Source organism: Chrysemys picta, chromosome 3, assembly GCF_011386835.1.
Source record: "Chrysemys picta bellii isolate R12L10 chromosome 3, ASM1138683v2, whole genome shotgun sequence".
NCBI lineage: Eukaryota > Metazoa > Chordata > Testudines > Emydidae > Chrysemys > Chrysemys picta.
In genome coordinates this window covers 204,700,716-204,717,330 of record NC_088793.1, presented here as the reverse complement: position 1 = coordinate 204,717,330, position 16,615 = coordinate 204,700,716, and the positions used below count along the sequence as shown (strand labels likewise).

Sequence of the window (16,615 nt, the reverse complement as noted above, 5' to 3'; positions counted from 1 at the left end):
AAAGAGATGACTGTGGGGGCGGGATCTGATAGAGGTCTATAAAATCATGAATGGTATGGAGAAAATGAATAAATATGTTTTATTTACCACTTCACATAACATAAGAACAAGGCATCATCCAATGAAATTAACAAGGCAACGGGTTTAAAACAAACAAAAGGAAGTATTTCTTCACACAAAGCACAGTCAGCCTGTTCCCAGGGGATGTTGTGATGGCAGAAAAGTATAACTAAGTTAAAAAAAGAATTAGATAAATTCATAGAGGATAGGTCCATCAATGGCTATTAACCAAGATGATCAGGGATGCAACCCCATGTTCTGACTGCCAGAAGCAGGGACTGGATGACCGGGGATGCATCACTCAATAAATTGCCTTGTTCTGTTCATTACCTTTGAAGACCTGGCACTGGCCACTATCAGAAGACAGGAGGACACTGAGCTAGATGGATCATTGGTCTGACTCAGTATGGTCACTCTTACATTCTTAAATATAGTTATAAGTATAGGGATTACTGGAGTTGCCACAGTGAAGGTAAATACCATGTTGACGCAGGAAACAATTTCTAATTATACCCATTGTACAGGCAAATAATTCTAACTTGTTTTGGAAACCTTCCTTATGACTTCCGAGGGAAACGGTGGGGGCGACGGACCTGTCTGGTTTTAAGATTAAGTTAGATAAGTTTATGGAGGGAATGGTTTAATGGTAAAACATAGTAGTCAAGGAAAACCAAGCAATGGTAGGTAAATAGATAGTATAATGGCTAACAGGGGCCAGGCTGGAGACTCTTGCCTATATGCTCGGGGTCTTACTGATCGCCATATTTGGGGTCGGGAAGGAATTTTCCTCCAGGGCAGATTGGCTGAGCCTCTGGAGGTTTTTCGCCTTCCTCCGCAGCATGGGGCAGGGATCTCTAGCAGGAGGGTCTCTGCCGATTGAAGTCACTAAAAACAGGTTTGGGGACTTCAACAGCAGAGTCCAGGGAAGGGGTAGGGACGGTTTCATGGCCTGCAGCATGCAGGGGGTCAGACCAGATGATCATAATGGTCCCTTCTGACCTTAAAGTCTATGAGTCTATGAGACTCCCTAAAATAAACAGACCTTTTTTATGGTAGCATTTAATTAAAGATGCCAAAAGACCTTTCAGTCCCTATGCCTGCTTTTGTAGACATAGTGAGGTGCCAAATGATGTGTTTCATAGCTGCAGACAGGCACAGGACAATATCATACCACTATTACATACATTCTTCGTTACTGTTTGGCTTTTGGTGCATTTTTCCGCTGCCAGCCCAGAAAGAAGGATGTGGTGGTATCACTCTTTACACTAATCCCAGCACTAATGGCCATTTCCAAGGGCTAGACTAGAGTAACCTTCTGAACATTTAGGCTGAGTAGAGCCCTTATTTATTAAAATTATTTGGTGGAACGAGGTTCCTAAAGTCATAGTTCAGCTTTTTGCTGACATCAGAAGTGTGTTTTTTTGTTAACTACTGTAGATGTTGGATTGGAGGAGGTCTTTCTCTCTCTGCTCCTTTTCACCAACAGAATGAAGACCATAGACCACCAGCTTATATCTCAAAGATCACTGAACAGCTGCCAGGGGTAACAACTTCCAGTCACCAGAGCCAAATTCAAAGCTAGTAGCCAACAAACAATTTAAAGAAAATTTTATTTATACATCAGGAGTACTTGTGGCACCTTAGAGACTAACACATTTATTAGAGCATAATAAATAATAATATGCTCTAATAAATTTGTTAGTCTCTAAGGTGCCACAAGTACTCCTGTTCTTTTTGCGGATACAGACTAACACGGCTGCTACTCTGAAACCTTATTTATAGATGTTACAGCTAAGGACACTAAAGCAAAAGCAAATGAGATGGGACTGGGGAAAAGGAAATACTATCCGTTTCTAATTTCTACTTTTTAATTTAGAGTTCTGTTGGTGTAGATCCAATGAAAGTTGCACCAACCTTATTAGCTTCTTCATTTTTGCCAGACTTATGGTTTCACTTTGGTATAAAGCCAAGCATTCAGGTGCTGCTTTCGCCACCAAATCTTCTATGAACTGGAGTAAATGGGAGAATCCTTCAAATGACAAACAATCCCTGAAGACAGATAACAAACAATGTTTTAAAGCTTTTAAAACTGCATTCTACTGAGCGCAAGTCAAACATATGTATACATTTAAATTATTTTGATTTGTGTCCTTATTTTAATCTTTCACCCACACGAAGAGGTTTACAAAAAGGTTAAAAGTCTTGACAATACAGAACTCAGTCAGACTTCCCAAATAAAGTAAATGAATACGGTAAGAGGAAAAACAGATATGAAACCGAATACTACATAAACAGCTTTTTAGAAAAGTGCTAAATCTACATTTATATTGCTAGTGAAACTGAGAATTACCTTTCAGCAAAAACAATATTGCTGTAGCTCTGTAGAAAAAGGAAAAAAAAATCTTGAACTCCAACAATGCTTTTACATTTCTGCCAGTCGTCTCGGTACACTTTGGACACCATGTTTCAATAGCACCAATGAGTGTTTTATTTTTAATTAGGGTGAATGCATGTCTCTGTTTTCAGGGGCTGTCTTTGTGTTCCTGCCAACTTCACAGAAATCAGCACTTTGCTCTAGTTTTTGGAGACCTCTATAGACTTGGCTACATAAGGAATAAGAATCCATAATTATAACCCAGAATCAAAATCTATAATCCTTTTATACTATATAGCACTTCTCATCCACAAATGACAGAGAGCTTCACAAGGACTTCAATGGCTACCAGGGTCAGTGAAATTGGCAACAAGATGGCTGGGCACATTTGCACTTCCTGATATATGTGGTCATCCTGACCGCCCCTCTATCCACAAGAAACCTCAAGCCAACGATCCTCCACATGTAAAGGCAGATCAATAAGCAGAGAAACGAACATGTATGAGCAGGAAAAATATAAAACAAGGGCTTGGGGTGAGGTGGAAAAGTAATAAAGGGCTAGGAGAGGGTTAAATACGGTTTCCTCCCATTAACTGTAAAATGTCCTAGAGCTTTGAGAAAGAGTGGCAGAGATGGAGGAGGAGTTAGTACCTCTTTCAAACACACACTACTGGGATGTTTGGAAAAATAAAAGTATCAGAAAAGGAGTTTACAGCCATGGGATGTAATTTTCAATTTACCACTCACTTCAATGGGATCAGAGCCAGGCCAACGCCAAGTGCTGTTGGAAATCTTACTCGCAGTGTTTAAAAAAAAATTCACCTCTTACTGACTTTTTGGAAGTTTTCTTAACTTTTTTCAGCTCACCTCATCTCCAAAATGACTTGTCCTACAGACTCCAAATTTGTTTTATTGCCCTTGATGTGGAGAGGTGCCTTTTAGTGTTTATTTCAAATGGGGGAGTAGATGAACATGGGTCAGGACTGGCAAAGATACATAATATAAAGCACTTGTGTGTGGGGGGGTAATATATCCCACTCACCAACACAATAACTTTGACAAATTAATCCTTCCTTTCTCCCAAACCAAAACCACACGCTAATCCTTAACGAGGGACTATTTCCATGTCAAATTTCACCTTTCACAACTTTCTCGAATCACCGTCAAAAACACCAGACTTTTTTTTTATAGGACTAAAGTGTATTTTTTCCACACCCTTTTACTCAAAAATGGCTGAAAGGAATGGATTCAGCTTATCCTTTTACATACACACACACAGAAGCACACCCTCTTTGAAAAGTGAAGCAGCATATAACATTTCAGGCCCAAAAGTGAATATTTCAGAAAGCTAAGAGTGCCTCTGCAAAGGGGTTAAAATAGAAAATGGACTTCAACTTTAAGAAAGTCCTGCTAAGTTTTTTTTAAAGAATGGGTTTGTGCCCTCCTTTGCTTCTTTACGACTGTAAGAAAAGGCCAGAAAGGCTGAGATTAAAGAGATATTTTCTCTTCTTGTGTGTGTTTTTGATTGGTTGTTTTTTTACTCTAAGAATATCAGGAATTGTAAACTCTGGTCTTCCCTGATATAACTGGTGGAACTCAGGGATCACGATCCATAACTGAGTCACCAGAATGTGTCAAAGGGGCATGTGGGAGGCCTCACGCTCACCCTGCAGTGGTGACTCTCTGGTCCAAAGGGCTGGCTGGGCTCGGCTCTCCAACTCCAGATGTTGCGACGTGGTGCACGGGGTTGTAGCACCACTCAGGTTTGGTTCAACTGCATTGCTGTCATGATGATGGGGGTCCAGCCAGGCCAAATTTGAGTGAATGCCGCTGTGACCCCATGCACCAGGTTGCAATGCCCGGAGTAGAGCCAGCCCCGTGGTATAGGACCTATTGTTCTGGTACGCACAGTATGCTTATTTAGTACTTATTAGGTTAACGTATATATTATATACATCATGGTAAAAAATATTTAGTGAGCCAGGTGTTTTTTGCACTAAAGCTATTTACTGGGTTGCAGCAGGCCACCAATGTCTACCAATGGGTCCTGAGTCCAAAAAGGTTGAGACTTCTGCACCAGAAGACTCAGAACATGTATTTTGTGACCTTTTGTCCTATATCTGAAGATGTGAGAGTGCTGAATGTAAAGGCATCTCTTCTCCAGAACGTTTTTTGATGTTGAAGTTACAGAGGTGTTCACAAAGTATTTAACTCTCTTTCACTCTTTGCTCATCTTTCACTCTCTTGACTTTTGTGATGTAAATACGTCACTTGTTATTCAACCAGTCTGCCAGTTAGAACCCAAACCTCTAATAACAGAAAAAAATACGTACATTACATATACATATATGATCATCTGATCATTATATATATTTATATATATACACACACACACACCTTTTTAAAAATCATTCATAAAGAAAAAAAAAAAAGAGCACAAACCTATTTCCCTTGCAGGTTGCCTTTAGCTGTAGCGGGTTCTACTGGCATCTGCTATAGACACAAAAAAATTTCTTGGCTTTCTTTAAACTCTGATCACCTTTCCCTGTTACCAAATGAACTTTATACGTATGAGCCTAGAGTATCTACGTGTTAATTTTTTTTTAAAAGGTTACAAAAGTTAATCTGTTTTTCATACCAAGTGGTTACAAAAGTGTTATTTGTACTTTCTACTAGACCGGGGGTTCTCAATCTTTTTCTTTCTGAGGCCCCCTCAACATGCTATAAAAACTCCATGGCCCACCTGTGCCATAATAACTGTTTTTTGTGTGTATAAAAGCCCAGGCTGGCATTAGGGGGTAGCAAGCGGGGGAATTGCATGGGGAACCTGCAAACCTACATTGCTCAGGCTTCGGCTTCAACCTCAGGTTCCCCAGGCTTCTGCCCCATATGCGGGGACTTCGGCTTTCTGTCCTGGGCTCCAGCGACTAACACTGGCCCTGCTTAGCAGACCCCCTGAAACCTGCTCACAAGCCCTCCAGGGGGCCCTGGATCCCTGGTTGAGAACCACTTTACAAGACTATTTTCTCCCAAAGGAAAGTAATACAACAGTTTCAGTTTTTAAACATCCCTTGCACAGACTATATGATGCTCATATATATTAAAACCAGAGACAGGCCTGAATTGAAACTTGAGATCTGAGTGCTACTGGAACAATGGGACAGAGGGCTTTCAAAATCCAGATCTCAACTTTGCAGCCTGGGCCAATCTATAGTGAAAACATGTTCATGTAAATCCTAATGGACATTCTTTTAAGTGATATATGTACAAACTCCATAGTAATATACATACATTCCCTTCCTATGTATGGGATACATCTTGCAACTATATGCAACAACAAATATGTAGTAATAATGTGCAATAGCATTTAAACTATCCAAAGTCAATTAGATCCTGAGATAATTTCTTAAAATTACTGACACATTGAGCAATTTAATTCCTTTACCTCCACTACCAGAATAAATTTAGTGACCACCTACAGGTCCAAAAACATAACTGGGACCTACCAGGGATTTGATGAAGCTACACCTCTATAATGCAAAAAGAAGAACAGGAGGACTTGTGGCACCTTAGAGACTAACAAATTTATTAGAGCATAAATAAATAAATTTGTTAGTCTCTAAGGTGCCACAAGTCCTCCTGTTCTTCTTTTTGCGGATACAGACTAACACGGCTGCTACTCTGAAACCTCTATAATGATGCAAATTAAGATTTAAACATTGTAACAATGGAGCACTGCTAATCCTTTTACAGAGGTGTAAATAGCCATTCAGATTTTGATTTCAGACGGCCTGCTTTGTTAAGGAGTTTCAACAGAAGAACTCCACGAAGCAACAACACAGCTGGCCTACAAGCTCTAAGAAGTCTGGTAGCCAAACCAAGGTTTTTATAATATATAACAGTTTATTACATTTTGTTCATTTTGCAATGATGGTTATCGTCCCTCATATATAAAGCTGCAATATGTTCTCACTAAATTTTGCTAAGCTTTGCTTGTTCTGAAAAATACTAAAGCCCTGTCTTCCACTACAAAGAAAAATTAAATTTAAACAGCTGTGCATGCAGTTTTTGGACTTGTAATATATACAACAATACTAGAGATCACATATGTAGTTAAACAGTACTTTTTCTTTTACTAAAATCTTACAAAACCTATATGTTAGTGGCTAGTTCATTTCTTATTGTTTTACTCCCTCTGGGTGGTCTTTCCAGGGTGCCACTTGAAGGGAATACAATAACAAAAAGAAGGGGAAGGAAGGGACACCAACATAAAGAGAAACAAAATGTATGACAATCTGCAGCAGGCTATGGATCAGAGGTCAGCAAACAAGGGGTCCTTCTCTTTTACAGGTTGCTTCCTGGAAACAGTCTGATTAAGCTGACAGCTTGAATTATGTGTTACATTTTGTAATGCACAATCCATCTGTGCTAAGTCCTCTTCAATGCAGCTGAAGCAGCTCTGGCAAAAGCGCTGTCTCTCCCCCCCCCCCCCCCCCAACATAGGCCTTAAAATAGTCATCATCTTTCCATGCACTAATTCTCTGGGGGTTTTTTGTTTTTGTTTTTTAGCCCTTTAAATAGAGGGCTGGATAGCTCTAACGAATGGGGGGGGGGGGAGAGATATGGAGCTTTTTGCTTCTAGTTCACTCGTTCAAATCTGTTACAAATCAGTAGAGAACAGCCGTTGTTATAGGATAGCTGTTCAGTACTTTATGTGCAATGAATTACAGGTCTAAGTATCACTGACAGTAAACAAGGTGACATCACAAAAACTACAACCAAAATTAGCAAAATCTAGAGCACTTGTTGGCAGGCTCAGCAGAGAGGCCAAGAAATGAACAGGTGCAAAGAACAGACTACTCATCTCTCCTATTTGGTTCCCACAATATAGGTTGAATTTACGGTGGAATATTTTAAACATAGGTGCACTGTCACTCTCTGGCAGATAAAGAGAGAAACTCATTCATCAATCCGTCCTATGAATTAAGCTCACTTTTTATATTTTATTAATTTTAACAACTTGAACATCAAAATTGTCTCACTCAGCTGTTTAGGAGAGTACTGAATATCAGTCTGCTTCCTTAAACTAGATTACAAGCTTTTAGATAAACCTGTTATCATAGCAACATCACTCATGTATTTCCACAGGTAACAGCTTGCCGGTATACCCAAGATAGAAATCATACTTTAAGCAGTTTGTAACTGCGTTGTAATAACTCACTGTAAGCTAAAATGTGACATTAAAAGACTCATTTGAAAAAAAAAAAGCCTTTTTACAAAATATATTTGCACAAGAAACAAAATTTGAAAATTTAACTGAGGATGCTCCACTGTTCTCCACTTAGTTGGATGCAGATAATGTCACCTGAAAACCAGTGACTTGCCGATATGCAGTAAAGATTTTTGTTTTGTTTTTAATTCAGTGAAACAGCGGCCTCAAAATAGTCTGTCTGTGATTTCCTTTCCACACATCCCCTTACTACTTTTAACCAATAGACCTAAAGTAAACTCATGAACCCAGAGGTAAGGTGATAAATGGTAGAGGTAGCACTGCTGTCACAATACCATGCTTAAGAATTAACGAAGATACCAAGAGGCCGACGGCCCAAACTATAACCATTTCAGTTCAATACCCAATCATTAAAATTTTGCTTAATAACAAGCTAATTTCTTCAAATACAACCTGTGCACTAGTTGTTGTTTTTTAAATAACTCTATGGAAGTTTGACTAGTTTATAACAAAATATTTGGAGGGTAGAAGAACAGTAATAAATGTCACACCTTCAGTCCACATTTCAAAAAGAGGTTATATTTTAGAGAGGTTATTTGTATCACAAACTCATTAATCACTTTAAAACTTTGTGGAAAATCTCTTTCCATTTGAGAGTTACACTGAAAAATATCAAAACATTCAAGTCTGAATTTGAGTGACTAATAGGGCAGTGGGTCTAAATGCTTCCTACTTGCAAAATTAACTATGAAGAAACTACCTGTCTCTTCATAGGCTCTTTCCCAGATGCAAATATTTTGTATTCTATCTGTATTTTAAATTTTCAAAAACAAAAGCAAAATAAAATCTGTATAATTCCTGTAGAAATGGATCAACTGTGATCATATTTTTATGACCTTGAAAAACTAAGACTTGACAGTTTTAGAGGCCATTACCCACTTTCAGCTTTGAGTCAAATTCCAGAGATAACGAGAACAATGAAATCTTTCCTATAATTTATCCAGGCTTAAGAAGAACACACAATATTTTCCATCAGTTTATATCAGCAGCTGGAAGTCACTAAAATCTATAGGGACAGGACAAAAGGTTACATTCCCACTGTTCAACTATGACTTTTCTAGCAAAATCAACCACTCTATACAACTTTCTTATGAAGTGCTAAGATTAACAGGTGTTAAACAAAAGGAAAACTCTATAAAAGCTATTTAGATGTAAATTAGATGTTTCTGTAATGAGCAATAGTCCAACACATGGTTTGAAAAACTGAAATGATAACATTGCAGAAATGTATTTTAATGGATATTTGTGTTTTTCTGCTTAACTGTCATCTATTAAAATATGGACCATTACTGAAATCATTCTCTAATAAGACTATATGTGCATGTGCATATATTAAAAAAGCAGAGATATGTTAAACATGTTAAAAAGACATAAATGACCAAATAGATAAATGACCAGTGGGGAGATTGGTTTAAAAAACTCTATAAGCCTCATTCATTCTTGTTGGATAACACATGCTATTTTTCTTGGCTACATAGTCTTCTCCCCAACCTAATATAACAGTTTTTATTTCTGTACTAGCTCACATGCCTCTAATCACCAACTATGTTTAACCACATCAGTCCTAAACATTTTGCGTGTGAATTGTTCAAGGATTAAGGAGGGAAAAAAATCAGGCAGGTAGCACCACCTGGAAGACAAGTGGGCAGTAGAAACAGAGGAAGGTATGTATTTCTGAGGTAGCTTTTCCTGATAATGGCCACTGGGAGGCTGTTGGGATCCAGAACAGTAAGGCGGCTGGGCAGAAGGGAGAGCAGCATTGAGTGAGAGGAGAGAGGGAGGAAGGATACTGGGAAGCTGGCAAGGCAGGTAAATGGCAGGCAGCCGTTGGAGAAGAGTGGGTACAATCAAGCAGGCAACAGGGAGAACCTTTGCAGCTAGGGACTAGCAGGAGCAAAAAGAAGGAAAGCCAGCAAGTGGAAAAGCAAGGAAAAGGAGAGAATATGTGGGCAGGAAACCTTGCAGCGGGAGCCAGGGAGACTAGCAGTAGTGAAAGGCACTTCCAGATGAAGTAGGAGGTGGGAAAGAGCTGGGAGGAGAGTGCTGAAGGGCCATCCCTACAGGAATGCAGCTGAAGAGGCAAGCAGAATGGAAGAGCTGCACAACAAGCTGGTCAGGAGCTCACAGACACAAAACTTTGTGAGATCAAAGTTTCACAGTGCAGAAGGAGTGATATTCTTATTGGTTTACACCAAAGTGCTCCATCAGGGTGAAGCGAGTCAACCAGAAGATATGATACAAGAGATTCAGGCAACCTGGATTCACCTCCTGGCTCTGGCACAGGTTTCCTGTTTGACCTTGGGCAAGTCCTTTAATATACCCAGTGTCATCCCCCCCGCCGGGAAAATGGTGATCATGCTTCCCTACCTCACACGGGTGTGTTGGGAGGATAAAAGTCATTAATGATTGAAAGACACATTGATACTACAATGATGGGGGCCATAAAAAGTATCTAAATAGAATTACACAGAGAACAAACAATGCATTTCTAAGATGTAGTTGCACACTTCTCAGGTGTTGCTTTAAGTTGTTAGGTTGAATGCCCAGGGAGTTTAATCACCTGAAAAATTCAAATTACCATGAAATGTACTGTTTAGTGAGTTATTTCTATTATCCAACTGAACTGATATACTAAAATAAGAAAAACAGTAAGACCTCTGCATTTAATGGAAATTATAGAAACAGGCATCTCAAATTGTTTGATGAGTTCCAAAGTCAACTAATCACAAAAAATAGACCCTCATTAAAATGTCTGCTTGTAGAAGCTAAGAAAGTTGCATATTCATATACATATTTTACAGTAATACAGATTGTCCATAGGACAATCTCAAAAAAAAATCTTAACTAAATAATCACAGTGAGAAAATATTTAATGGCTTACTCTCTTGTTGCTGAATTAGCCGAAGAATCTTCATCTGTCATATGGCAGTTTACTGTTTGCAAAGAAAAATGTTCTTTGGTGGATAGGGTTTCTTTTTCTTGTTCTGAGTTCATTGATTTTAAGGCCATCTTGCAATCCATATCTCTTAGGCTCTGCTGTAGTTCAACTGTGTTTATTATCTGATCCTCTTCACTCACAGAAACTGTAAGGTCACTGCTGCTATCTAAACTTTCATCTTCCAGCTCTAGTGTGTTTTCAGAGGGCCACAGACTATCTGTGTGTTGGGCTAGACCTGGAATAAAAATATGACAAGTATTGCCACCATAATAACAGGAGCATGACAAAAAATATACATTGCATTCACAGAGTCTAAAACCTCTACCCCTTCTGCACATTTTTCCAGGGTTCTCCAAATATCCCAGTTTTCCTCTCCTTTATTCCTTTCGTCAACATTCTTGCCTCTCGAAGAACATCATGAACCTCTCTCTCAATAGATGTAGCACTTGTTCTGCAATGCTCAAAGCTCAACCTGACTTGGAAATGAGGAACTGATTCCTCCCCTTAAGTAATATGTCAAACTATTATTATACGAGGGACTTGCATGCTACCTTACAGCACCCAGAAATTTCCCTGTGGCATACTCCTAACCCTGCAGGTACTCTCCCTACATGCTGACCCTGCTCTCCTTTTTGGAGAAACTCCCTTGTGACCTGTGTTCAACCTACTGAAATACACTCTGAAGCTGCTACGCTTTTCTTTCTTTACGGACTGCCCTAATGGGCTGGCCCCGTGTCTTAACCAACCACAGGAATATTCCACGGCCTGCCAGGCAGTAAAGATTTCCCAAAGACCGCGGACGGTTTCCTTCTAATAAAACTAAAATTAATGGAGATATCCCATCTCCTAAAGCTGGAAGGGACCTTGAAAAGTCACCGAGTCCAGCCCCCTGCCTTCACTAGCAGGACCACGTACTGATTTTGCCCCCAATCCCTAAGTGGCCCCCTCAAGGATTGAACTCTCAACCCTGGGTTTAGCAGGCCAATGCTCAAACCACTCAGCTATCCCTTCCCCTACTCAGTCTCATGTGTAATGTGTTCATGCAATTGCATGAATGGCCACATATTTCAACGTTTTGCCAAGAAGCTGTTAGTCAGTTAGTGCTGCATAAATCCATAAAAATGATCATTTCCTTAATATCTTTCAACTCCCTAGCTTGTCCACCCACTACCTAACCTCCTTCTTCATATCTGTGTATTATTCTATGCTTTCCTCACAAGGGGTGTTCAGTGGATCCCCTATGCCTCCTCTGGGCTGCAAGTGAAGGGATCCTCCACAATTTAAACAGCAACAAGGATTAAGACAGCCTCCTCCAGCAAACCGCCTCTGACATAATGGGGCAGAATGGCCTGAAAAACGATCTCGGGGAAGCAGAAGTGTGTTTGAAGAGGAGGCAGCTGTTGCCTGGGGCTTCTAAGCCGTGCAGGAGCAGAGCTCTCTGCCCGTTGGCTTGGAAGTTGGGCATGGCAGCGGATTCCCCTTGCTGCTCAGCAGAGGGAGGTTGCATTAATCTTCTAAGATACAAATAAAAATAAGCACTACTACCATTTTCACTTTCTGGTGCATTTTTAGAATTTCATGAAAATGTATCCAAGTTCTGTAATCAATTAACATGGCCATGAAACTCCCACGTTCCCACAAGACTCACTGCATTATCAGTTATTTCTAAATTACCCAGTGTTCACAGGGTCTTGTGTGTGCTGCAAAACAGAACGTCTCCTCCCTTCCATACGCTGAGCTTCATTTTGATTTGAATTACAGTAGATTTCAGAAAAAGTATTTGATAGAATATAAGATCTTGTCATTATTTGTATTTTCTGTTTCCAGCATTCAGGATATGAATGAATGTAAGAGATAAGCTATTATTTTTATTTATTTCATGTTGCTTTTTTACATATTATGCTACCATTTCTGAACAATAGAAAAGTACTCAAAGGAAAAACAGCTTCAAGTCACAATGTACTGCATAAACTCCTGCAGCTTAAAGCCTAGCTTGCATTCAGTTGTGGTACACGCAGCAGAGCCAAACTTCTTAATCACTTCCCTGTCATTCGCAGCATGAAAGATCAAACTTTTATGAGAACTAGAACAAGAAATTCAAACCTGGACTACTTTAACCTTAGAACTCTAATGTAGGTTTGACATCATAAAGACTTAGAAGCTCTCCCCCTACCCTCAGGGGAAATTTGAGGTGGTCACTGATCATTCTGATTTTGAACCAAACTTATAGTTTCCCTTAAGGTAGAAGTATTACATTCCGAAATTTAAAAGTATTTTTTCCAAAAATGACACTGACCACCTTAGTATTTCTTTGGGGAGCAAAAGGGGAGAGAACAGACATTCTGCCAAATCTGCTTTGCAAAGCCCTAAGGCTAATATAAGCCAGGTTGGTGTTGTCTTGTTCCACCTCAAAATAATGACAGTCTTTCATTAACTGGAGAAGTGGCAAATATGTCAAAGTGACAGTAGAGACAATGAAAAGCAAACAGAGTCCTGAAAGCAAGAGAAATGGAAAAAAACACAAAAAAGGCAACAACAGGCTGCCAAAGAAGAGAACAAGAAGTATACAGAGTAATATGATGCGGCTGCCAGCTTTTGTCCAAAAAAAAAAAATTGTGATCATTACATTGAGAGGCAGTAGCCCCTCCATCATTAAGGTTGCCAGTAATTTCCATTATAAAGCGCCATTTTAGCAATCCTTATATGGCTTAGAAAATTGGGTTAACCTGAAAATTGACATATTTACTGGAAAGGCAGAGGAGAATATTTCTGCAAGCTCTTAAGAGCAGTTTGATCAATTTTCTTGAGTTACTCATCTCTACCACTTGAGCTAAAAATAATAACTCCATTAGCAGATAATAGTGGGTTGTTATCATTTGTGCACCAAGCCACCAGAGGGTGCTAAGACACAGTTTCCCAGTAGATAGTTTGCTAGATGGTAGCACAAAACTGGGAATCATGGTTCCTGGGTTCTGTTCTCAGTTTTGGGGGCAGGAGGAAGTATGGTTCTTCCACTAGTCCAAAGGATATTTTGATTGTGGGAAACAGCGTTTGTGAATCATATGCCTATGAAGCATGGTTCTCAGCAGGGTATGGGACATTCAGAGAATAATGAGTAAGCATGTAATGAATTCATCTACATGTACAAATAGTCATTCCCAAATTTTATAACAAATCTTGTCTACACACAAAAGCTGTACTGCTTTAACTATACCAGTACAGTTAAAGTGGATCAATACCCCTAGTGAGGACGTAGTTATATGATATAAAGGTGGCTTATAGCAGTACATCTTAATCCCCTTCCAGTATGGTAGAACTATATTGGTATGCAGGGTTTGTGCCAGTATAACTACATTAGTAAAAGAAGAAAATCACATGTATAACTGCCATATTGGTGTGCAGACCAAGCCTTTGTGAAAATCTATCCAGAGTTGACTGTGATAGCAAATAGCACCTCTCTGCCCTCAGGACAAATTCCCTGGCAAATTTCAAGTTTCTCCTCCAAATTATCTGAAAATAGTGTATCATTGGCAAACCTACCTATTTTTCAGTAGCTTTATTCTCAGAAATAGATTAACTATTCGGCACAAACTTTCTAAACAAAATCAACCTGAGGCAGAGACCAAGCATGTTTTCCCAAGTAAGTAAAACAATTAACATTAGACTGGTTAATAGAAAGATCTGATACTACAGTACCTTAGTAAAAATTGTGGACATAGCAATAAAAACACCTTTCTGCCCTTGTGAAAGGCAGTAAAAGAAGGACTATCAATGACGTCTTGGATCTCAAAGACTTTCCTACTAGCTAAAGTTATGATCAATAGAAAGGCCACCTTCAAAAAAAGATATGGGAGAGAAAAATCACTCTGTGGTTCAACGAAAGCACCCAAAGGCCTAGTGAGAACCAAATTCCATAGTCACGTCCCTTGATAATCTGTGGGTACCAATGTATCAATAGGCCTGACTTCCAACACCTGACCCACACCAAAAAAAAAAAAAAAAGAGAGCTGGGATTGGAAAAAATAAAAATATCAGTTCTTTGGAGAGACCTAGCAGACCTGGATATTCCAGACGATGTGCCCATGCCAGAGCTGTCAGGTTAAACTGTGATTTGCCCTACCAAAAGAAAGGCATGTGTCAGCAAACTGGATCCTCATCTATTCTAAAGCAAAACCTTACATGTTTGGTATTGAGGCTGGTCACAGAGAAAAGCCTATTTGGATTAGCTAATTTGGCCAGGATCAAGTTCCTCACAGAGTTCTTAATGGTCTTGTGTGTGGGTTGGTACTACTGTGAATCACGTCTTTGGTCACACTAATCAGATGCACCACTAATGGGGACACTGTTCCAAATGCACCATTCTCACAGACAAACCATTGTAACAGGGGAAGCAGAGATCCCTTGCTACCCCAAAACCAAGACAAAGTCCAAGGAAACACACTTCTGTGCTGGGATTCTAAGGGCATGTCTACACTACGAAATTAGGTCAAATTTATAGAAGTCGGGTTTTTTTAGAAAAAGGAGTCCTCTTAACTCTTCCACAGCTAAGCAGCTTGGCGTGAAACAGCTGCAGAACTGTTCTGTTGCCAGGGCCAGTAATAGCAGTTGGGCCCTCTGCAGGCTCCCTGTGTGGAAAGTTTAGGGCTTTGGAGCTGCAAAGTGGCAGATTCATTGGCTCAGCTTCAGCACTTCCCCAGCACTGCAGCCCACAGACACAGCAGACGAAGACTCCACAGTAGTGTCTAGCAGTGCCAACCAAAATCAGCGTCCCACTGTGGTAAGCAGTAAGAAAGAGTTAGAGACAGTCCCTGCACCAGACAGACAGACAAGACACCAAGGGAAGAAGGGGAAACAGAGGGGAAGTGTCTTGCCAAAGTGACACAGCCAGTCAGTGGTAGAGCCAGGAACAGAAACCATGTCTCTTGACAATCAGGGGAGTGCCCTGTCCACTAGGCCACGCTGCCTGCTCCACAGCACACAACAGCTGCAGACTCCTCTTGCACTGCCCTCCACAGCCTGTTAAACCGAGCCTCAGCAGTTCCTTTCCATTTGTGGAGGCACTCAGACCCTGTGGTGATCAGTGTATTCTGAAAACCTGACTCAATGGGGGAAAAGACAGCACTTTGCCCACTACAAGGCCATCACACAAATACCATCGTCATACCTGGGAAATTGTCTCTTGGCTGTTTGTTTCCAGAAACAAGTTGTTCAGGAGCAGACACCAATGGGATCGGCTGTTTAGATCTTTCTTTATTTGCTACAAAATGCTCCCTTGTCACTATTTCTTCTACTGAGCTGCTACAACAGTCACTCTTCAAATCAGTGACTCTGTTCTCTGGACTTAATCTTTCATGTAACAGGGAGTTGAGCTGAGCACATTTTTTGCTTTCTACTAAATTACTATTGCCATTATGTGGATTGCTTTCTATCTCTAAGCAATGAGTTATTCCATTCTCAGATGATACACTGGATGTGACTGGCATTTTCTCACCCATCTGGAGATATGTCTTCCCATCTATTTTGTCAGACTTATTTAAGCACCGTATATCACTATTAGTTTGTACTACATAGCTGTCTGTCATATTACTGCTCTGTGCTGCCTGTCTGCATGAATGTGGGTCAGAAACTGAAAAGCTCTTTGTGGGCTGGGAAGATTTCTGCTGTGTACTGAAATCTTCAATGCTTGAGATGGCTGACATTTGGCGGCCCATAAAGATTGCTGCTGGATGATACAATCCTCTTGACGTGGCTGTCGTGGTGTTAATTCCTGCCTGTCTTGCAACCAGCAGCATCTGAAAAATAGAGGTTGAGATGGCTTAAGAATGAATTTCATGTAGTAAATGGCGTTTCTTAAAGGTTCTGTGTTAGTCTTTGAAGAGCAAATGTTCTTTATAATTTAAATATTTTTCTGTCGTATTATGCTAGTCCACATATAAAACGTTCTCTTTGTCCA

General features: G+C 40.0%; 1 protein-coding gene across 4 annotated transcripts in view; it reads right to left on the bottom strand.

Annotated features, from left to right (window-relative positions):
* Positions 1–16,615, bottom strand: part of KIZ (kizuna centrosomal protein) — a 90,967-nt gene that overhangs the window by 41,670 nt on the left and 32,682 nt on the right. For all 4 annotated transcript variants that reach the window (XR_010599990.1, XM_065589838.1, XM_065589837.1 and 1 more), the window contains 3 exons: positions 15,827–16,454; positions 10,606–10,897; positions 1,975–2,109 (listed from right to left, as the gene is read on the bottom strand). Coding sequence is in view for 3 of the 4 variants with exons in the window: in XM_065589838.1 (XP_065445910.1) it covers positions 1,975–2,109; positions 10,606–10,897; positions 15,827–16,454 (1,055 nt within the window). In the remaining variant the exon portion in view is untranslated. The remainder of the gene's footprint in view (positions 1–1,974; positions 2,110–10,605; positions 10,898–15,826; positions 16,455–16,615) is intronic.